Source organism: Colletotrichum graminicola (genome assembly GCF_000149035.1).
Source record: "Colletotrichum graminicola M1.001 genomic scaffold supercont1.33, whole genome shotgun sequence".
In the NCBI taxonomy this organism is placed as follows: Eukaryota; Fungi; Ascomycota; class Sordariomycetes; order Glomerellales; family Glomerellaceae; genus Colletotrichum; species Colletotrichum graminicola.
The window spans coordinates 465,080-487,723 of record NW_007361037.1 but is presented as its reverse complement, the minus strand read 5'-3'; the positions used below and the strand labels follow the sequence as shown (position 1 = coordinate 487,723).

Here is a 22,644-nt window from a genome sequence, read left to right as displayed (position 1 = left end):
ATGAGGAAGAGAGCGTGCGATTCCTGTCACAGGAGGAAGGTATGATTTCGGACGGGTTTGACGATGAGTTGTTTCTCACGGTACATACTGATTGCTCAACCATAGATACAATGCGATGGAGCCGTTCCTCAATGTAACTGGTGCAAACACCACAGTATGACCTGCACCTTTCATCGGGCCACCAAGGTGAAGAAGCGCGTAGCCGCAGCAAGGTAAGTTCTCAGTCCCCTTGACATACCCCGGCATGATGAGTGGTCGTATGAGGCGGACATCAAATATTTACGAAAAATGCAGGGCCGGGTCTGAGAAAGATCTGGTTGCTCGTCTCAACCGCATCGAACAAGCTCTCCATGCGACTCGACGGAGCCAGGACGCAGGGCAGGGGCAAGATGGCCAGACGTCATCAGCAGCGCCCTTGTCCGACGGGACCGACCCACCAGCCATTAACGGTACCCCGGAAACAAGACGAGGCCGAGCCTATGACTCATCTGTCCGGGCTTCCGGCGCAACCGCAGGGAAGATGCACTTTGCCGGGTTTTACTTGGGAGACATTGGCTCTCACAATGGTATCCCCTTCTTCTCTCAAGATGGCCAGGACTGGATTCGATCCAGGGCCGGCGAGGATGCTTCCTTCCAAGCTCTATTTGCCATGGGACCGCTCTGGCATACCCAACACTCGGTTCCCATCTTTCTCGATTTTCCGCAGCAGAACTCAGGAGGGGGGCTGCCTGACAGAGCTGTCGTGGAGGAGTTCCTGGCCCATTTCCGAACGTCCCATTTCTGCTTGACGTTCCCACTCATTGACCATGTCCTTTTCCTCGACACCATCGACCTAGCATATCAGCCTCCCCAGGGTGCGTCGACACTCGAAGTCGTGACGGCCAAGGCTTGCGTGTTCGCCTTCTTGGCTATCGTCTCTCTGTTCCAATCGGAATGGGAGTCAACACCCGAGATAGATGGAGAGGCATGTGTCGCCGCAGCACGGAGCTTGATGGCGATCTTCATGCAAGACCCCAACATTGACGCCCTTCAAACACTCTTCATGCTGGTAATGTCCGGTGCTCAAAGGTCCTATCAGAGAGATATACTGATTATGTTTGTCTTGGCAGACTTTGTTCCACATGTTCTGTGGCCACCTGCAACAAGGGTCCATGTTCCATTCGGCCACATGCCGAATCTTGTTCATGCTTGGAGCACACCTTGAGCAAGGCAAAAGCCACGCCCCGGGCCAGTCATCCAAGGCCGACCGCGACGGGAGTTGGCGCGTAAGAAACCAGGCCAGAAGGATTTTTTGGTTGGCGTACAAACTCGACAAGGATATTTCTCTCCGGACTGGCCAGCCTCCCTGTATTGACGACGAGCACTGCGACCTGACGCTACCACCTGCAGATTGGTGGACGCGAAGTTCCGATGACCGAGACGGAGCCTCCCCATCGTTCCTTGACGAATCGACCATCACGTCAGCCCTCCAACCAGATTCTCTGCAGCTGACAATTATCAAGTCCAAGACCTGCAGGACGCTGTACTCGATCTCGGCCCTGAAAAAGGGCGATGCCGAATTGCTTAGGGACATCCGCGAGCTAGACGACGAGCTTGAAAGTTGGCGGATGTCTGTGCCGTCATCTTATCGACCGACATTGACGTTTCCTCGAGGAAAAGTAGTTGTTCGGAATGGTCGGCTCGGCATGGAAGAGATCATTCTTCATTTCGAGTATCATTACCTGATGGCCATGATCCACCGAGCAAGCGGAAGATGTCGTTGTTGGGCCAGCGGCGAAAGCAGCGGCTTGGAAGGAGTAAGCTCGAGCCAAGCACTGTCGGTGCAAGCGAGCCGATCGACGCTGCACTTTCTCCGAGCAGCAATCCATGGCGTGGAGCAGGTGGCATTCTGGTAAGTAATTAGCAACGTGCCTCTTTCCCCGGTTGTACCGCTTTGCTAACATGGGTCACAAGGTTGATGGTGTTTTACCCAATGTCGGCGATACTGGAGATATTCTGCAATTTGCTCCTGCACCCTCTACACCCACAGTCAGAGGAGGACCTTGAACTTCTAAAGTCCGTCCCGGTGCTCGTTGAAGGGCTGCGGACACGCAATCTGACGGAGAAAGAAGTAGCACATGTGAAAATGATTGATGATTTCGTGGCCGAGCTGACGAGGCTGGGGAAGTGTGCCATGATCAAGGCGCGACAGGAACAGCAAGCCGCCTGAGACGGACGTACGTGATGTTTGCATGAGGTCGCCGACTTCTTAAACGTGATACAAAGCGGGCGTTGGGATTTTTCGTATGTTTTTGGGCACTAAATCCTTACTTGGTCAGCTCGTACTGTATACATACTGACCTTGAATGGATAATAGAGTATCAAAAGTGTTGGAAAAACGTACCTCATATATACAGATAGACTGACCTGACCACCCGATATAAACTCAAACGTACCAGTGTAAGTGACGTAACTCTACATTTCCACCATGGCTCGTGCGTCGTCGCGGAACGCAAGTTTAGCCGAGACGGCAGTACGTACAGTATCCAGGCAACGTTTGTTTATCGCGGTTCGGTTCGGAAGCAACCAGGAAAGACTCCTGCCGCTTTTCGCATTCTCACATACATCCCATACCACATCTACCGGTACAGAGCACCGGTTGGCACCACAACATCAGATCTAAAACCCTACCATTTCGATATAAAGTCCAGTAGCGTCTGAACCTGCTTCTTGGGTCCTGTCGCTCCGTCAGCCATTCGTCCTTGTTTACCATGGTAGGTTCGGCTCCACCGCAGGATAAGAACGAGACTCTGCCCAACCTGGCGCTGCCCATTGCAGCCAGTGGCAAACCCAAGTACCGCGATGATTCTCTCGCCTACGCACAAGGAGAAACTTTGGATCGGATGATTGGACAAATGGTTTCCTGTCTGCACATCGCGACCAGCGGCGATGTTGGACAGTCTTGGATGCTACATTAGACGACGACCTAATTTTGACCCTTGCATGTCCATGTCAGACGCCAAGCTCGGACCCGATACGGCCCATCTTCTCCACAAACACGTCAGTCCCATGGATGGAGCTCTGGACGAACGATCACCAGGGTTTTGGAAGAATGGCCGGTTAATTTGCTGCCGCACGGCCCTTGTTCAACAGTTTCTGGGGTCCTCGAAGTCCTGGCCACATCTAGAAGGCAGTAATGCGGGAGCCTGTGTGCTAGGTACTCGGCATGCCACCCACTCATCTTCGGTCGTCTCCAAATTCGCCGAGCCTCTCCCCGAACCCGCGTGAGCGCACACCTCTTTTCCCCTCACGAAAGCTGGGGAATTCGGGGACCCCTGTGCATTCGATTGTGGTGTGGCCCATTGAAATACCACCGCCCTCGCCTCTGTTGCTCGTCGTTGAGGCTGCTTGCTCTGCCTGAACTTATTGACGACAGAAAACGCCATTCTTTGGAGGCGACGGGAAGGCCATCGAGTCTCCAACCAACGAGCGCAGACAGCTATCGTATATACCTTTTCCATCGCACTAGACACGCCTTCCCTCCAGCCGGTAGCATGCTCGTCAACCAGCCCATCCGTCCACGGCCGATCAAAACTCGGTCAAGAGCAGGTTTGTCTAAGCCCTTCTGCCGGGTTTCTTCAACTGTCTGACATTTGGCCGTGCCATCCGCAGGTTGCAAATATTGGTAAGTCAACTACTCATACCCGTCTGAGGATTCTTCCGCTAACATCTCCAGCCGAGACAAGGTTGGTTACCTTGCTCATCACGTATCCCGCCCGAACAACTAATAACAAACTCTTGTACTAGAGAAAGAAGTGCTCCGAAGAACACCCACGATGCCTTCGTTGTGTCCAAGCCAGCGTCGATTGCGTATACGAGCCAATCAAGAAAAGAAAGCGAAGGGCATCAACTAAGCCAACTGAGATGCAAGACACCGCTGCATCGGACGATTCGGACAGCCCTGTAACCAAGAGCAGCATGCAAACAAGCCCAGACGCGTGCATTCTCACTCCCCCTGATATGCTACAGGCTGGAGCTGAAGATTCTCTTTCGCCATCGACATCTGTGGGCAACAGTCTCTCGGCGTCTATAGGCTCCCTCTTGCCTCTCTACGATGATATCGAGAATGTGTACACCTACGAGCTTGGGCACGGGGACTCAGACATGTACGAGAGCGAATACACAGCGGTCACGGATATGAGCCCCCATCAGAAACCATCAGACAGACACCTGCCGTTTTCTCTCGTAACTCTCGATGACGACTTGCAGTCGCCAGACCACTCGTTCTTTGCGGCTAGTCTCGACACTTGGAACGAAGCTACATGGACGACCATCTCTCCGCCGCTGCTCAACCTGCTTCCACCAGCATACCATGGTGTTTCCGACTGCCCAGAGGACACGGGCTTGCTGGAACACTACTCCAAAGTCATGTTGCCTGCGATGGGGTTCAAAGAAGACGGCAAGAACCCTTACGAGCAGTATATCATCCCCCTATCACAGAGAAGCTCTGCAGTTCGGAGTGCTATCTACGCCTTGGCCAGCGTACATCGAGAGTACATTGGTCTTGAAAATACCGAGGGTTCTGCAAGCTTCCACGAACGAGCAGTGACTGGGCTGTCCGCTATTATAGAAGACGGGGATGGCTTTGAAGAAGCGCTGGCAGCCATAATACTTCTTCTACAGTATGATTTGGTAAGACAAAGTCTTCGTATGAGTTGCAACATGAACTTACTAGTGTAGCTCACGCAGCGAAGCCTGCCCGATGTCATTCGTAACCATCTCCAAGGCGCATGGCATATTATCAGCGCCATGCCGTCCCCCAGAATCCCCAGTGTTGAGTTCTTCGAGCAGGTCAGTTCTCAGAGTAAATGTAACATGCGTTATATCACTAACTAGAAAAAGGTTTTTCGCTACTTTGACGTACTCAATGCTTTGACGAATGGATCGTCTCCAGTGTTTGCGGCCCCCTCATCTGCCCGAGCTTATTCGCCTGGCAGCTCACCACCTTCTACGATTTTCAGTGGCATCGACCCCGTTTTCGGTATGGCGGATGATCTTTGGCCTACTCTACATCGCCTTGGGGAACTCATCGCGATGAAGTGCGAACTCCAGGCCACCATGGCGTCAGGGCAAACGTCCAAGTTTGCAGTTCTTCGGACCGAATACCAGACGGCCTACAAGGCTATTGAAAGAGCGTTGGAATCATGGAGCCCAGTCTTGCCACCGGGATTTTCATTGGTCAACCGCATTGTCGATGGCCCTGAACACGCATCGGAGGCCGAGCTCGCCAACACCAGATGGATCACCAGTACGGCGCTCGCCTACCGACAGACCGCACTCGTCTATCTGTACAGCACCATCTCCGAGTACCCTTCGTCTCACAAATTGGTTCAGAAGCATGCGCAAGCAGCTCTATGGCACTGTGCAGCGTCCGTATCACACGGCGGGACGGGACTTTCGATGCTGTGGCCTCTCTTCTTCTCCGCCTGTCATGCCATATGCACTCGAGACCGGGGCTTGGTGCGGCAAGCTTTCACAGCTCTTGGCAGCAAGAAAGGTGTGGTCGACACAGAGAAGCCCTGGGCTGTGGTCATGGATGTGTGGAGAAGGATGGACATGCGGGCCTATGGCAAAGAACAAGTAGGAGCAGAGGCATGGCCAGACCTCTGGAAGCAGGTGGCGGCAAGCATGAAGGTCGGCCTCGTTTTTGGGTGAAGGCAGCACCTGCAGGAGGCAATGCGGTGTTTGGGCTCACAGACATGAGAATTTCTGGATTTGCAACTTTCACTGGGGACGTTGTCATGATATTACGGCGACGACACAGCGAACACTTTCGGCATTTTACAATATCACGGGGAAAAGAAACCGGAGTACGGGGTGCTGGACACCGGAAAGGGGGATCAAGCAGATGCATCAATATACCACAGTCATTTTCACCGGAACCCCTTAGGGCCCTTTGACGGAGAACATCACAATGGCAAGGCGGCTTGGGATCCACGCTCTAGACTGGCCGTCAGTCTTGGGCGTGTGGAGCCTATTGAGCTCCCATGTCCAGCAGGTTGATACAGCTCATGATTGCATCCATTCATCCATGGACCCGCCACTCCTTCAGGTAAGCCACATTGGCTTGGCCAATACCAACGACACTGTCATGATTGTCCGCCAACCAACGCTGGGGAAAACGGAGCCGCCTCCCTGCCAGGGGGGGAGAGGGTTATTCAGCCTGATTGTCCTGCAGATCCAGGGACCGGGGGGCACGTTGAGTACCCGCACCTCATGATGGTAGGACTCCTTCTGAGCCCCAGGTGCCCAGGAATAAGATGCCTTCTCCAACGCCGAGACTTTGGCGCATTGCGGCAAGAAAGCGGCCTCTTCTGGCGGGTGGCTGCCGATCAAGACATTCGATTTCTTCGTCTAGTGTGGGCGCACCCTTCATCACGCAAGACATACGTCTCAACCACACAAACATCACCCCCAGGATACGCGGTGCATATTCCGAAAATGTTAATTAGTCCGCGCCTCCTTGCTTCTGGAACCGAGATGTGCGATTTCTGGCTTTGGGGGACTCAATCAAAAAAAGGGTGGCGAGATGGGAGGGAATCTAGCAAGTCAGGTCCCACGCTCACCCTTCTTCTGCTTCCTGGATTTAGATTGCGCTCGACGCAGTCTATGTAGGTAGGGCTGAGTGTTGCTTCATATTCCGAGGCGAAATGTCGCCAAATGCGAAGCTCGTCATGAGACGCGTTGCCAGACAAGGGGAAAGGTTTGGATCAACCGCCAATCCATCCAGATGGGCTCATTTGCTCCGCGCCCTGGGAATAGCAAATGATTCACGCAGGGCCGCCCGCACACCGGCCGGCCGGTATTGGTCATATCTCAGCTCAGCGTTGGGTGGACCAGTCATTGCCAGAGGCGGTAACACGAAAGTATGCGAGCACAAGCACACGGCAACTGGCCTAGCGCCCCCAAGCTGTGAAACCAGACGGCGCGCGCGTTGGCGCATCATGTGATGGACACGGATTCGGGCTCGATTTGCGAGAGGCGTGAGAGTCTGACCTATTGCTGACTGACGCCAGCCTTGGCCGGGGTCTGCCTGGACCGCAGCACGTCGTCCACGTTGCGCCTTCGAAAAGCCCGCTCCTCCTATTCATAAGTAATCGATGAGCAGAAGATAGGCTCGTGGTAACACAGGTTACCCTCAACACTGGAGAGAAGTGCAGTGTTTCCGTTCCTTCGCTCTGATTTGCGCGTAATGTGTGAGTGCGAATTTTCCAGCTTTCGGCTTCGCGGACGGGTTTGCGGTTCAGTGACTCCATGCACCCCACCACCAGAACCGGTCACTCTTTTGATTGGTTCGGCTCAAATTGCCCTGTCGATAAGAAAATGGTGCGTCGCTGGTGGTCCTAGAGAACATGTTGGCCTGGTCCAGACGGCACACGCAGCCGGTTTCGCTGGTCATGTGTTGGAAGCACTGTTTCGACTAGAGGAGTAATTCTCTCACGGGCGGTTTAGGTGGTTGCAATGCGCTAGCGACAGTACTAAAGTGATGTATAAGGCACAAGAAGGCGAACAGCACTGCCGACTATCACGAACGTATCGAAAAACGTACTTCTAGTCTGAAGATCGACGGGAGATGTGGCCGCGCGGATTACAGAGCGTAGCATTGTGCCGACTGGCCTGACACCTAATTCACTAGGTGACCAATCGGAGGCGTTGAACGAACAGCTGAGTCAGGAAGGGAAAAGCACGGAAAAGAAGGTCAGAGAGGCAAATGTCAATGTAATATTGGGAGGGGTCCATGATTACAATATATACATTATTGCGTCCTGTAGATTTCCAAGATGAAAAAGGCATATTATAGATCACGAATAATCTGGGACTCCAAAGGAGGTCTAACCTCCTGGAATGATTGAGAGCTTTCATTCCACATAAAATCTCTGCTTCCCCTAAGGCTCTTCTTTTGGGGATGTGTAGATGGTTTCAACCCCTATTTGACAACTCAACGCTACTCGTCTGTCCCACCGGGGATCAACGATCCGCTATTGGCTTCGGCCTATATTTTCTAAAAGACGGTCATCAGACACAAGGGGTGTAATGAACCGCAGCGTCTGATCTTTCGGAGAGAAGTAATAGTTGATTCTTCTAAGTCTTATGTACGAGAGAAATATCAGGTAGAAATACCCTTCCCAATGTAGAGTCTATCTGTTAGTTAGCCACGTCTGTGGCGCTTACCACTGGTACCAGCCACAAGAAGCTATTCCAGCTTCACGACAAGGGTTTATTCAGCTTAGTGAATAAGCAAACCTCTAGTCGACTTTCAGCATTTTGATTCTACCCATATAGACGCTGCCAGATGACAGCAAGACAGAATTACTTTAGTGCTGTCGTAGTAGATCCATATGATATAAGGCGTTAACTGCTGCTTGCGATTAACAGCGTCGTTTTTGCGACAGTTATGAGCCCAGTTCGCTCTGGTGTGCCAGAATGGCACCAGCCCCAGAGTTTAGCGTCTAAGCGTCATAGACCCTGCAGGTTTAATTCCCGCGCAAGCCTATAGAGAGGTCGCATTAACTCCACTAGATAAGTCAGGCGGCAACTAAGAAGCGTTGTGTCAGGTTCCTGCCCTGGGGACGTCGACCTAGGGGGGGTATGATGGCTTCCCTGTTAACCTAGTGATCATGTAGGCAGACAGATCACATGGATAAGATCTCTGCGATCTGGGGGGGTATGTTGTAGTGGATCTATATGATATAAGGCGTTAATTGCTGCTTGTGATTAATGACGTTGTTTTTGCGACAGGTGCGTATTTCTTCATAGATCGGACGAAAGCTTAAATGCGTTTCTATGAATCTCCTTGCTTGAAGTTGAGAGAACCAGTTGCATCTACTTCTTACTATGAACGAGGATGGAGCAAGCTGTTCTCCTTTAGTAATGACTTACTTGCTTAAGCTGGTCATTGGGTTAAACAAATGTAGAACAGGAATGCCCCCGTCGCGGCACTATGTTGCATGTGGAAGTCTGCATGGGTGTCAAGCTGAGGCGGAAGAAAAGCTCATCGGGCATCATAAAACAAGCAGGCTTCGCTTACGCTATTCTTCTTGACCACTTGCGAGACCGAGGAGTGCTATGGGATAGACACGGCTACGCGTGTGTATGTCACTGAGAAATTGATGATTATGAGATAAAGGCCGGAACCAATTCTATTTCATATCTTTTGAGGAGCCGGACATGCCTTGTCTGCTGTGATGCAAGATTGGGGTCCTCGAACATCTTTTCATAAACTTCTTGGAGACCAACTTCATATTTCTCCGGTGAGCCTATCGTCAAGGACTTGAGACGTCGTTGAAGATGCTCCTTTGGGAAGAACTGTTCATGATTGTTCGGGATCCCATATCTCCTGATGGATGTTCAATCCGGGTGAATAGATGACACATGCGCCTGGTCTGAGTCAATATGTCCGCTTGTAATGAGCAATCCAATCGAGAAACAGGTAATCAGTGTTTCGGACTGCATCCATTAAGACAAAACTTAGTTTCCAAAGCTTCCGGAGGGGTCGGCGTGGAGGTTCCGGTTGAAACATGAATACCCCAAGCCTGTGCTCTGACCAAGCGCGTAGCCCTCAACTGACTCTTTTCTTCCTGCTCCATCTATCTCGAAGGGACAGGAAGAAAGATACTGGTGCCGAAAGACCTGACACATGATGGGCTGTCTCTGACTCTCGTCTCGATTTGGCTCCTAAGCGTGCATATCACCGTCCTCAATATTCACCGTGAGTCACTGGAAGCTTGCCTGCTGACTCGTCATGGCGGGCGAGCCGAAAAGCTGGCTCCAGGACCTGGGTATCGCCATTGAGGTTTTCTGTCCTGTTTTCGCTCTTGTTGTCGTCATACTGCGACTGTATATCAGGTTTGATACAAAGAGCCTCGGATGGGGTAGGTCACGGCCTGGCAACTTCAAAGTGACTTTCTAACAGCCATCTGCATAGATGATGCTTTAATCTGCGCTGCATTAGCCCTCACTATAGGCTTGGGTGTCGGTTCCATTATATGTACGTTCACTGGATACGGACACTTGATTCCATAAACGCTGAGAAGTTTCACAGGTATGAAGGAACTTTTTATTGGTATACACTATTGGGAGATTCCACCATCCGCAGACCTTGGGAATGGCATGCTATGGATATTTATTGTCGGCGTAATATACAGTCCCATCTTGGCTCTCACGAAGCAATCAATTCTCGTCTTCCTGCTCCGACTCTCCGGAATCAGAAACATTGTCCGGAACGTCGTCTGGTTCACTGCGATTTTCAACATTTCTCTAACGATTGCGACCTTTCTTGCTATCATCTTTCAATGCACTCCTGTCGAGGCATTTTGGAACACGTCAGTCCCCGGCCAATGCATCGACAAATTCGCTCTTGCTATCACGTCCGGGACTTTGACCGTCCTTACCGATATCGTCATTATTGGTCTTCCCTTCTACATCTTTCTCGGGCTGAAAATGGGAAAGAAGAAGAAGAGTTGGTTGATGGGCGTGTTTGCACTAGGTATCATGTGAGTCAACTCCGACCTGGTATTCCTATTTAGCTGTTCATCTAACTACTCCATAACAGTGTGACCGCCGTCAGTATCGTCCGTCTTTATTTTGTGGCACTAAGCTTTGTCAATGTAACGCCAGACAAGAATTTCTCTCTCGGATTCTGCGTTTCGCAAATAGAGTGCTGCTTGGCTATCACCACAGCCTCCGCCCCTGCCCTGTGGCCTCTTGTCCGCAGGTGGTTGTCGCATCACAAGTCCACGAGGAACGAGGTATACTACAACCGTGAATACAACACAAGCCATTTGAGCCGGGTAAGAGCCTCAGATTGTCCCTTTATAGGTGATAGCAGTGTCAAGCCTGATGGCCGAAGGGCTCATACCGACGAAGGGTTACTTATCGGACCTTCTATGCAAGATCCGGACGATGAGTGGACGAAGAGCATAAGTTTATTCCATATAGCCAACTCTGTTACAACGACCGATGGAGATTCCAGACAGAAGACAATCGTGGACGATGGATAAGTCGGCAACTCTGCCAGCGTGTACAATGACCTGCAATTCATATTATACTTTCATGTCACTGGGTAAATAGCTTTGATGAGGCTATCATAGACAGATAATTCTCTTAATATTCTCCTACGGTACTGGATTTAGGCACTCTCTGCAGCCAAATCTCACCCCCTTTAAGCTAGAGGGTGGTTCGTTAGCAGCGATACCACGTGCACTAAAGACAACTGAGTTGATGCAACTGCACCGGAACGTGGAACCTGATTCAAAGGTAGATACGTGACTAACTTGACTCTGGAAAAGCCAAATCACATGCCCTTGGATGGATGACAAATTGATAATTCGATCTTGATAGCAGGGTATCGCCTCAAACGACCATATTGCACGACCGCAAGACACAGGTTGATTGCTTAAATATTAATGTCAGGCGCCCGCTATCTTATTGACACCTTTCACGTATTGTGATCTTAGTTCGTAAGCAAGATATATTAAGTCAAATCACACGGTTTAAACCCGGCCAGGTGAGATTGATATTCCAGGTTCAACGCCTGATTGCTATGCCATGATCGCATCACATCATAATTCATACAGAGCAGCTTGACCAAAACTATAGGTAGTTGTGCGGTTCAATTCAAATCGGGGACCGAAGCAGGAGCAGTGACACCTTCTTCGTCTCTCTTGGCGATCCCCTGCTTCTTCTTGTCTCGCTTGTAGAGGTAGGCCACCGAGGCTGTGATAGCAGCTTGAGCACCAAAGGCAGCTGTCGAGAAGATGAAGCCCTTTTTGAAGGTTGGAGCGTCAACTTGAGGATACGTCAGGATTGGTACCCAGGCGTTGAACGCGTAACCCAACGAGTTCATGATGCCAATGACGATGGCGCGCTCCTCGGCATCAGCACCGCAAATTTCGTTTGTCCAGCTCATGCTGAGCGGTCCATACGGCACTGAAGCGCGCTGCAGCAAAAAGGCAAACCACTTCAAGCCGTCCGGGACGTTCCAGATGGCAAGAATCAAGGCTGCAAAGCCGCCAAGAAAAGTGGAAATAGACATGATGCTAGCACGATGACGAATTGCATCAGATATGATAGCAAAGGAGACGGTGAGAACCAGCTGGACCGCAGAGGCCGCTGTAGGAATGATGTTCTGATGCTTTTGGTCAGCTTCTGTTAGGGACCATCTTGCCACTGGAAATAACTCACAATCTTTTCCACACTCTCGCCCCTTGACTTCAGCCAGAGCGAAAAGGGGTTGACACTGCTCGACGGGCCGATGTTGATGAAGATGATGTAAAGAATCGACAACAAGTAGACGTGCCATCTTCCAAAGATCCTTTTGAAAGCAGATCGTCCCAGCTTTGTCCGAGGAGCACGGCCGACGCTGGCCATACGCTTGCGAGCTAACTCCCGGTCCTGTCTCGACATTAGTCATCGTTCAAACATATCAGAGATACATCTAATACACACATTCTCGTTAAGGTAGAATGCCCTTGTGTTCTCCGGGAGATCTGGTAGAAAGAAGAACCCCGCAATGCAGATGGGCAAGCTGATGACTCCGTCCATGATCTAAGAGTCGCGGTCACGTCAGCATCGAGGTATCCCCACATTATCAGATCACGCCATCGGGAAAGGGGAGGGAAATAAGAGCTTACAAATAACCACTTCCAACCAGTAAGCCCATGTACACCGTTGAGGCCACGGTAGACGCCAGCTTGGAGATAGCCTGAAAACATGCTGGCCGCAGCCGAAGAAGCGTGGAAAATGCAGGCCCTCTTGCCCAGCTCAGACGGCTTGTACCACGATCCCAGGATCGTGTGAGCGGCCGGATAGAAGATGGACTCCGCCAAACCGACGAAGAAACGGATGGCAATAACGTGATTCGAAGTCTTCGCAGCCGCCAGACAGAAAGTCAAGACTGTCCAGAGCAGCTCACAAGAGGGCACCCAAATGGATGGTCGCACCTTTGTGAGGACGATCTGCGAGGGGATTTGACCCACCACGTAGCCGACGGTCCAGGCTGTGTCGATGAGGTTGATTTCGTTGCCATTCATATGAAGGTCTTCCTTCATGCCGCTGACAAATGCGTTGCTAATGTTTGTCTGATCAAGATTCTTGATGAAATAGCCGAAGCTCAGCATTGTGATCAGAAAGACGTCGAGCTTCTGAATGAAAGCGCGTTCCTCTGGGGAGCGATCGGGCTCGTAATCCCATATGTACGCCCACCATGGTGCCTTCTTCTTTGCGATGGCTGTCGAATTATGCTCGTCCGAGAGCGAATCATCCATCGTCCCTCCTTTGGCAGACGAGGATGCGTATTCATGCTCTGACCCCATTCCGAGCAGAGGTGAGAGCTCTATCGAGTTCGGTAAATTAGAGTGTTGAAATGAAGGGGATCCGGGCTTGAGACTGAAGAGAAAATGAAAACCATTCGCGAAGATATGGGTTAAATATCGTACCTGATTTATGTATCTCGCTCCTTGAAATCCTGGCCATCGCGCTGCGCTAAATTAACAGTGGTTTCCAAGTCGGTCACAATCTCCCGAATGCCGGAAAGCCTCTAGATAACACTCGGACGACTTAGAGGACTGAATGGATTATCGGAGCGGATGATGTGCTTTGACGCGCTGATGATTCGCTCCCCCTTGGCGTGGGGTGTGTCGCCATCGCGGGGCCCCGTGTCGTGATCCGGATATCGCTACCTCATTCTCTCAAAGAAGCGACCATAGTGCTGCCGTTGCTGCCGCGCAATCACCCGCCGCCACGGAGGCTTGCGTGACCCAGACCATTAATAAGATGAGCTGCAGCTCGGGGCCATTAGCTGACGGTCTCACAGAACCCTTACGATGCCGCTCGAGTTTACGGTAGTTGGTTTTTTGTTGGTTCATCAGATTCCCGGGCGCTTCTCCGTAGACCACCCGACTATAAGAACAGCACCAACCCCCATGATAAGTCCTACACAGTGAAGAATAACCGGAAGATGGCTGGTGGCGTCGAACCAAAGCTCCGCAAAACCGGGTTACCGGGCGCCGCGCGACTGGTGTACGGCCGTGGTTGCCCCATACGCGCGGTAGACGGACCCGACAGACTGCATAAATGCCGCCTACCTGCAGGTACCTATGGTCCGCAAAGAGACTCAAAATTCCGATCTCGATGCAGCTGCAGATGACGGTGCAGAATTTGGGTTGTGACAATCCAATCAAAAGTCCTGGCTTTTCGCAACGCTGAAAGATCCAAATTTGCCTTTCTCATCAACGTGATGGTAATGAACATTGAGTGTTTGTGAGCTTCGCGATAATGACGGGGGTAGATAGATACGACCGACTGACTTTCTTTGTACTTATCGCTAGACCGTTACCCTAGTGATATTCCGAGATGACCATTAATTAGTTTAGCCAGCTTCCCGATACCAAAGTGCCAAGCTTCTTTGCCGACCCTTGCCAAGCTCGTAGCATCGGGAAATCTGGCACAGAACTATACCAAGAACAAATGATGTTGGAGGTGCCCTGTAGCAAGAGGCTGAGGAACGACACAACTTGGGAAACGGCTGCTGTCAGCCGCTTCTTGCACGATTCGAACATGTTTTACAGCAGTAAAAGCAGGAAGAGATCAAGTAGACCCGCTATAGATACCGACATAAACTGCACTAGAAGTCTAATCGCGGTGGCATGGTTGTCATGACAGTGATACGCGAGACAGTCAGTTCTGGCAAATGGTGAGATTAAGATTACCGGTGAGAGTACAGGGCTTAGTATTGCTGTATATAGGCATATATTCAAAGGTCAGTGTGCATCCTGCTTTATGAAGTCCGCGGCCCTCTCTGCTACAGCATATACCATGGACTGGATATTAGCTCTCGGTATCAGAGGAAACACACTAGCATCAACCACCCGCAGGTTCTTCACTCCGTAAACCTTGAACTTTTCATCAACGACGCCGCCCTTTTCCCTTGGAGACATGGCGCATGTTCCGCAAGGGTGGTACTCGCTCTGCATACTATTTCGCACCCAATCCTCCACGTTTTGGGTCGTGAGCTCGTGATAACCGGGTTGGAAGACGGTACCGTCGCCCTGAAGCAGGTCACTCAACGGCTTCGTTCGCGCAACAGTTTGGAGGTGGAGGGCGATGGTTTTCAATAGCTGAACGTCGAGCGGGTTCGAAAGGTAGCGTGGATCAATCTCTGGGTGGGCGGTCACGTCGGCAGATTGGATGTGGACTGAGCCTCTGGATAGGGGGTGCTCGAGGACCCCCAGAACCGAGAGAAAGTTACCAGGCGAGCCGGCGTTGAAGAGTTTCGTCGTGTCGGAGGAGAACTGGGGAGAGATGCCGCCTTCAATGGTGAGCTCCTGAGCGATAGCCTCCGACTTCAAGTCCCGAAAGACAAGACGATACTGTTCAGCCAGCCCTGGGATATTGCTCTTAAGAATGGGAGGGTCAAAGTTTAGAGTGGGTGCAATCTGCTCAAGGGACAGAAGCGCCGAGCTGGCGCCTGCCGAGGATAGACGACCTGTTTTCGTCTGTAGGTATAAATCGAGTTGCTCCTGGAAGTAGGTTGCATTGGAGTAGTCCTCATTCGTTGGCAGCCCTGTCTTGACGGCAAATCTGAAGGATGTCAGTCTAATCAAAGGCTTCTGATATGAAACCCGTATCAAGCCATAGCCACTCACCCAAGGGGGACGTAAACATGGTCCTGTAGGTTCTCGCCGACATTGGGGTTGTCCACCAGTACTTCGATACCGTGCTTCTCTAGGATTTCCCTGGTGCCAATGCCGGACAATTCGAGCAACTGTGGCGAGGCTATGGAACCCGCAGCAAGAATTACCTCCTTTGCGGCGATGGCTTCGACCTCGTCGGCACCCTGAGTCCACATGACACCTGTTGCTTCGATGCCGTTTTCATCATTTCTGAACAGTATTCTGGACACGTGGGATTCTGTCATGACCTTAAGATTTGCTCGCTGACGTGCAGGTCCGAGGTACGCATTCGCCGCATAGCTGCGCGTCGCATTCTTGATGTTGAGAAGGTTGACGTAACCTCCCAGCGCCTTTCCGTCCCGTGGATCGCCCTTGACGCCCAAACCAAGCTTCTCCATGGTCCTCGGCCACGCCTCGAGAAAGGGGCTGTACAGCTTGGGGAACTCATTGACGATGGGCCCGCTGGTTCCGTGCACGACTGGGTCGACATAGTTAAGACTGAGATCGCTCTTCTGCTGAGCCGACGGGGCAACAAACGCCTCTGACTTGCGGAAATAGGGAGCGAGAGCATCCCAAGACCATGCTATATTGCCCAGGTCACCCCAGTTGTCGACATCTCGCCGGGAAGGGTGGGTCCAGAACATGAAGTTCATTGCGCTGGAGCCCCCGAGCTGCTTGCCGCGGATGTGGGCGACGACCTTGTTGTTGGCAGCCGTCTGAAAGCGTAAGCAAGCTGTATTTCGTGCTCTCGGCTGTAGTGGTTGGTACCTGAGGAACAGTCTTGTAATCCCAATCATAGTCCGGGTTGCCGTACATAGCTAGGAACAGACCCGGAGCCAGCACATTCAAGTCCTCGGAGCGATCGGCGCCGGCTTCCAACACAAGAACCGTCACTTGAGGGTCCTCGGTGAGGCGAGCTGCGACAGTGAGGCCGGCAGTACCACCGCCGACGATACTAGAGAGTGTTAGCAATTTCGTAACGTTTCTGAGGCATCTTACTTACATATAGTCATATGATTCGGCCATGACGCTTGCAATGCTCAGTAGCATGACTGACCATGGATAAGGTCTCCAAAGCATGCTTAGGGCACGCTATCTGAGTTTGGTTCGAAGGGACAGTCAGCGGTACAAGGTAACTTCAAGAAAAGAATTCATGTATCGCTAGGATGCATGTCAAACCTCATTTATAGTTAAAGTACGGATACGCCGAGAACAGATCCAGAAGGGCCGGACTACGGCTGTAGAGCCCAAATTGACATAATGAACCCCGCTCCATGTCGTACAGCCGCCTCGACAGGACCAAGGAGACGCCTGACCATCAATATTTCAATATCTGGCGCCACTTGTCACGTACGCTAGACTAATACAGAGCCCCCCCCCGACAACCCATGGGTCTCTGGAGACTGGAATAGGCTAGGCCATGTGGTGAAGGGACCGGCTACGACGTTGTCCACTAATCCATCACGCACGCTGAGTAAGCCATGTCTTGCGGAGTTCCGCTTGCGAAGTACTGTAAGGAAGTATGCAATGACACTTGACAGGTCGGAATGGTATCAAGGGCGGGCTTGCATAGGTCTTGATGGGTAATCTTGGTATGCCTTCACTGGATCGTTTTACTGAGGCAGCGAGAAGTTCAGTGGGGGGATGATTGAGACCGGCTTGAGGTGGCAAAGGGTGAATAGATAGAAGCAAAGGGGGAGCAGCAAGCACGTCGCCCGGAAGTTTCCAGCAAGTTTCTGGTCCAATCGTATCGTTTTGGAGCCATGGTTTAGCGCGCTGCATGGTCTCTGTGGAAAGAGTCGACAGTTCACTGGCAGAACATACCCGTTCCCAGCGTTCAAAGCTTGGCGTTCTTGTCGATCTAGAAACGTGCGTAAACCCTCACAGACGAGCCGGGACGCTGACCATGGCGCACTGTCTGTTCTCCACTTGATCCTCATCCGTCTTTAGGATTGAAAATGGAACAAGAGAGGAACGGACTTCTGCGGCCGCAACACCCAAGGTACACTCTTGAAGAGGCAAAACTTTTTTCATGCAGTCGTGATATGCCCACCAGCCTATTATACAGATATCCATTAGATGCCGGTAACGAAGCATCTCGCCATTCTCGCAACGGCCTACTAGTCTCCTACATGATGATGTACAGGGTATTTCGAATGTCCCTCTAGCTTATTACTGACGCTTGGAGTACTCGGAGCCGGGGCCGTACATAATTATGGGCCTCCGCTGGGCCCTGCGGTATGCCTCGTTGGCAATGGGAGAGGCGTCGGATCGAATGACACTGCCGATAGACATGAAGAAACTGGACGAGGCGTTAGCTACGACAGCGTACGCTCCGGGCAAAGGTAACCTACCCGAAAGTAGCTCCAGACCCGAGCATGTATTGGCCGAGAGTTCTCATGATGCCGTTGGGGCCGGCACCGTAGCGCATGATGTTGACCGAGCCTAGAGAGGGGTGAAGTGTCAGTCTAGTCGGTCGAACGAAGAGAGGAAGCGGCGCGTACCGAAGACAAAGCCCATGACAGCACCGACAGCTACGGATTGTCAGTTATTTCCTCGCATAAATGGCCGAGATAGTTATGAAACGCACTGCCACCCATCATGGCACCCATCTTGACTGCAAAGGATTAGCTACAGCTTCGAGCAATGGTTTGAGAGACTTGGGCGTACGCTTGTCTGCGACAGACTGGCCCATAGCACCGCCGTGTTGCGCAGGAACAGGAGGCATGTTGAAAGAGAGAGAGTGTGTGTGTGTGTTGCGCTGCGCTTCGTTCGACCGAGTGTCAAGTCGTAGGTGCTGTCGGGCTGTTGCTGATGCTCAAGCTGTCACGAACTGTTCGTTCACGATGTTTGCGACGGTGGGCTGAAGGAGCTCTTCCAATTTGCTCCGGCCGGTGGGCGCCGCCACTGGAGCTTCCATTGGATCAATCCAATCCGGGGTACTCGGCAGTTCTTCGGCAAATCACCCTAATCGGTCTCGCTTTCTGCGTGTTGGAATGAAAGTGGGTCATATGGTACCGAGGGTCATCCGATGCACCGACCACCCACCTGAGCACAGGATGCTGTACAGTGTTCAACATATCAACACTGTATGAATGACATCAGTCCTGCTAGGGAGGGCTTGCGCCGAAAATATGGTCACGTGGTCTTCGCTGTCCAGCGGAGCGCCAGCGCAGCGCAGTGCAAATGGGGGATCCCATCCCCGTCTTGGTGGATCCCACAAGCCAAACCACACAGTGGCAGACAGACCGCCTTGGGCTGGGGACCAGCACCAGTTTCCCTCTCTTTTTCTCCGACGCTGCTACCCTTTTCTCTCCTGATCCCGTTCATATGAAGATCGAGCCGCTCTTCTCTCGCGCATGGTGTTGGAAACAGTGACAGCCTCGGGGCCTGTGCTTTTATCTGAACCGAACACCCCCTTACCCAGCCGACCGTTGAATTCCCCCTCCCTTGTGTTCGTTCCACCCTCCCCTGTCGGCTCCAGCGCGTGTTTCCGAGCGCTGTTTGGTCCGTCACTGTCTCCAACACTGATGTTCACTGGTTGCTCCAAAGTCCCCAAGGCCACACACGCAATAACGCTAAGCGCTTAGCGAGACGGGGCGAGACCTTCTGTTCTTCTCCCCAAATCCTACGGAGTACAGTGGGTAGATTCAACCTCGACTTACCAGGCCAACTAAGCACCCCGAACCCACCCCCCCCCCCCCCTCGACGTGTGCTTCAGCTATCGTCGAAAGAGGTGTCCAGAGAAAACACTTCCTTCTTCTTTTGCCCGCTCCCTTTCAATTGCAGGTATGTCTCACGTCTTGTCTAATCCTCCCTCCCTGCCTGATCCGGATCGGTCTTCTTCGCTGTGGCCTTCCCGCCGCCGTCCCCTGTGTGCCGGGCCGCTTTGGGTCACGCCAATTGGCTGTCCACCCCTATCCTTGCTGCGACATCATCGTTGACATATTTTTTCCAACCTGCCAGCGAAGCCTCATCTCTTCTCAACCACTACGCTGCTTCCTTCGATACCTGGTCCCTTAGCGATAAACTTCGCCCGACACCTATCCCTTCGATATCCTCTGGGTTGCTCGTGCGAATGTTGAAGGAAGGAGGCCTCGACATCCCCTAGTCAACCCCTCCCCCCTCTACAACATCGATAACCTGCGACCGGCATCATTGCCTGTGCCTTGAACCGCGTCGACTCCTTCCGTCACACGATCCTTACCCAGCCACGGCCGAGACTCCCTCATGACTGCCGTAGCGAGCCCTCCTAGCTTCCAGCAACTCAATCGACCGGGATGGAATGTTAATGGCGGACAAAGTCTGAATTCAATGAATCCAGAAGACGTCAGAGGCATGTTCGTGCCGCGGAAGACGTTGCAGAGAAGCAACTCATCCTCGTCTGTCGCCTCCACGTCGTCGAACTCATCAACCACCACGGTCGCCACGAACGCCTCGCAACCAAATGGCACCCCGGCGTCTACGAACTCCGACATGAGTTCGTGGTCCAGCACCGCATCGCGGAAACGCCCGCAGCCCAAAAACGGCCCTTGGCCGCCGAGCAAGCCAGAAGGCCAGGCCGAGTTCGGCAGGCCGGTCATGCGTTCGCCAATGAACGGAATCAACGGCAATTCATCGTTGCAGGCTCTACCAGGGCAGCCACAAATGATGTCGCAACAAGGGCTTGCCGCAAGACCTGCTGGCGATCCCATGCCCAGCGGCCAGCCCGTTCTCTATCTCCTGTCGCTCAACGGCACATTCGAGCGCAAGACCATATCGGTGCCATTCTACCCGGAAAGCCTTCGTATTGGCCGACAGACGAACCAGAAAACGATCCCAACAGCCACAAACGGCTACTTCGATAGCAAAGTCCTATCCAGGCAGCACGCTGAAATTTGGGCAGATCGCATGGGCAAGATTTACATTCGCGATGTCAAGTCATCCAACGGAACCTTCGTCAACGGGACGCGTCTTTCGCAAGAGAACCGTGAATCCGAACCACACGAATTACAGACAGGAGATCATCTAGAGCTGGGAATCGATATCGTGAGCGAGGATCAAAAGACCGTCGTTCACCACAAGGTTGCCGCCAAAGTCGAGCATGCTGGCTTCATGACACCCTCCAGCAACGTTATGGATATGAGCTTTGGCGACTTGGATCCGGCTAACGGTGGCATGATGATGCCTTCACCGGGACCAATGCCGTATCGCGGTCGCACGGGAAGCAACGCGTCAATGGCCAGCAACGGCCGTATGATGGCTCCCCAGAACATGGCCGGCATGCCCCCAAGTGGCGGAGTTGCTCGTGGATTCTTACTGACGCCCATTACCACGGAGCACATCGTAAAACGCTTACATGTAAGTACCCAATATTTCCGAGTCCCTCCCTCCTAGCACTAACATTCTGTGTAGAACGAGATGCGAAGTGCGCGACTACAGTCTCAAGACTTGTCAAGGACGGGCCACTTCATTCATGCTTTGCTGAGCAAGGAAGATGTCAAGGATCTCGAGAAACCCGAGGCACCAGAAGCCCCCAAGCAGCTCCCTAACGGCAACGCCTTGCCATTCCGTAACGATGCAAAGACGAGATTCTCCGACCCGCCTGCTCCTCCGCCTCAACAGCCCCTTCCGGAGAAACCTGATGTGCCTTCCCTCAAACGAGGTACCACTGAGCGACCCAAGACGAACAGCACTCCGTCGCCCGTGGGACGCGACAATCTGCACCAGATCATCCAGCTAACCGAGGCTCTGAACAATGCTAAGAAGGAGATGGATACCCAGACTGCCCGGATTAAGGATCTGGAGGACATGTTGCGCAGAGAACGCGAAGCACGCGAGCTTGCCGAAGATATGGCAAAGATACTCGAGGACAGTGCTCCTAAGGAACTGAACGGCGGGCCCAAAGAACACGACACCGAGACTATACTTGAAGAAGCTTTTGAGCCTCCCCGTGAGGCTTTAGAGGCCCATGACATCGAAATGACAGATGCCGAACCACTTGTCAAGGAGCCGGCACCGGAGAGCGCTGAAGAGATTGCTGCTCGTTTCCAAGTCAAGATCGATACCATGATGACCGAGATGAGCGATCTCAAGCAGCAGATGGAAGCTTGGAGGCAAAGATGTGAGAAGGCTGAGATGGAACGCGATGTCGACCGCAAGACCTTGTCAGAGATGGTTGCAAAGATCCGAAGAGACGAAGAAGCTAGGCAGTCAGCAGCTGCGGCAGAGAAAATTCGGTCTCCATCCCGTGGGCGGCGCGGTCGCAGTGAAAGAGCCACCGAGAAGACTACTACCGTGGTCCAGACAGACGTATCTAACGAGTCGACGCCCGCGCCAAGCCAGACAGAGTCCCCCTTGGACGATCCCAGCGACAAGCCTACGCTATCGCGGGCTAACACTATCACGCCACTTACCATACCACCGGGCAAGCTGGCGAAAGATCAGGCTATGATGGCCGGCGTCCCCTACGCCTCTATGCTGGGTGTGGTGATCATAGGAATGGGCCTCATGGCCTACATCAACGGCTGGCAACCCGAACCAACTTCCCGTCACTGAAGTCAGTCGTTGATAATCTACTTCGATTCTCTAGACACGCACTTTTCTCGCTGGCATTGCACATACCTACGGCGTTTCCTGCATTGAAAGCGGTCAATCGTTTCACACCGACTTCCGTCCCGTCGTTTTTTTTCTAGTTCCCTATGTACCTATTACTTTTTATTTTTTTTTCTTTTCTGTATGAATTGCGAGAACGACGATTGTTTCATTCCTGATGTCTCTATCCCTCACGAGCAATAGAGACAAACACGGTAGGGAAGGCGTTTTGCTTCCTCTTTTTCTTCTTCCTTTTTTTTCCTTCGGAATTCGAATCCCTTCGAGGTCTTGATCGCGCTGCAGCACGGTGTTTTCTTTGTGAACTTTTGGGCAAACCAGGAACGGGAAACGGAATGATGGA

General features: G+C 52.3%; 7 protein-coding genes across 7 annotated transcripts; 4 read left to right on the top strand and 3 right to left on the bottom strand.

The window, feature by feature from the left end:
• Nucleotides 1-2,209, top strand: GLRG_07665 (fungal specific transcription factor domain-containing protein; the record flags this gene model as incomplete). The annotated part of the gene is made up of 5 exons (XM_008098480.1): nucleotides 1-39; nucleotides 106-212; nucleotides 295-1,048; nucleotides 1,110-1,891; nucleotides 1,954-2,209. 5 exons carry the CDS (start codon nucleotides 1-3, stop codon nucleotides 2,207-2,209), a joined length of 1,938 nt encoding a protein of 645 aa, XP_008096671.1.
• A 1,324-nt stretch (nucleotides 2,210-3,533) lies between these two features.
• Nucleotides 3,534-5,694, top strand: GLRG_07664 (uncharacterized protein; the record flags this gene model as incomplete). Its single annotated transcript, XM_008098479.1, has 6 exons — nucleotides 3,534-3,588; nucleotides 3,652-3,664; nucleotides 3,716-3,725; nucleotides 3,787-4,671; nucleotides 4,729-4,830; nucleotides 4,882-5,694. 6 exons carry the CDS (start codon nucleotides 3,534-3,536, stop codon nucleotides 5,692-5,694), a joined length of 1,878 nt encoding a protein of 625 aa, XP_008096670.1.
• A 4,087-nt stretch (nucleotides 5,695-9,781) lies between these two features.
• GLRG_07663 (uncharacterized protein) lies at nucleotides 9,782-11,039 on the top strand (the record flags this gene model as incomplete). The annotated part of the gene is made up of 4 exons (XM_008098478.1): nucleotides 9,782-9,911; nucleotides 9,965-10,027; nucleotides 10,082-10,532; nucleotides 10,592-11,039. 4 exons carry the CDS (start codon nucleotides 9,782-9,784, stop codon nucleotides 11,037-11,039), a joined length of 1,092 nt encoding a protein of 363 aa, XP_008096669.1.
• A 611-nt stretch (nucleotides 11,040-11,650) lies between these two features.
• Nucleotides 11,651-13,352, bottom strand: GLRG_07662 (major facilitator superfamily transporter; the record flags this gene model as incomplete). The annotated part of the gene is made up of 4 exons (XM_008098477.1): nucleotides 11,651-12,166; nucleotides 12,223-12,432; nucleotides 12,487-12,585; nucleotides 12,672-13,352. 4 exons carry the CDS (start codon nucleotides 13,350-13,352, stop codon nucleotides 11,651-11,653), a joined length of 1,506 nt encoding a protein of 501 aa, XP_008096668.1.
• A 1,446-nt stretch (nucleotides 13,353-14,798) lies between these two features.
• Nucleotides 14,799-16,760, bottom strand: GLRG_07661 (GMC oxidoreductase; the record flags this gene model as incomplete). The annotated part of the gene is made up of 4 exons (XM_008098476.1): nucleotides 14,799-15,618; nucleotides 15,684-16,426; nucleotides 16,479-16,665; nucleotides 16,714-16,760. 4 exons carry the CDS (start codon nucleotides 16,758-16,760, stop codon nucleotides 14,799-14,801), a joined length of 1,797 nt encoding a protein of 598 aa, XP_008096667.1.
• A 1,122-nt stretch (nucleotides 16,761-17,882) lies between these two features.
• GLRG_07660 (uncharacterized protein) lies at nucleotides 17,883-18,438 on the bottom strand (the record flags this gene model as incomplete). Its single annotated transcript, XM_008098475.1, has 5 exons — nucleotides 17,883-18,012; nucleotides 18,065-18,155; nucleotides 18,215-18,244; nucleotides 18,301-18,327; nucleotides 18,381-18,438. The coding sequence occupies 5 exons, from the start codon at nucleotides 18,436-18,438 to the stop codon at nucleotides 17,883-17,885; spliced, it is 336 nt and encodes a 111-aa protein (XP_008096666.1).
• Nucleotides 18,439-19,940: 1,502 nt separating this feature from the next.
• On the top strand, nucleotides 19,941-22,247 carry GLRG_07659 (FHA domain-containing protein; the record flags this gene model as incomplete). Its single annotated transcript, XM_008098474.1, has 2 exons — nucleotides 19,941-21,050; nucleotides 21,105-22,247. The coding sequence occupies 2 exons, from the start codon at nucleotides 19,941-19,943 to the stop codon at nucleotides 22,245-22,247; spliced, it is 2,253 nt and encodes a 750-aa protein (XP_008096665.1).
• Nucleotides 22,248-22,644: the final 397 nt, after the last annotated feature.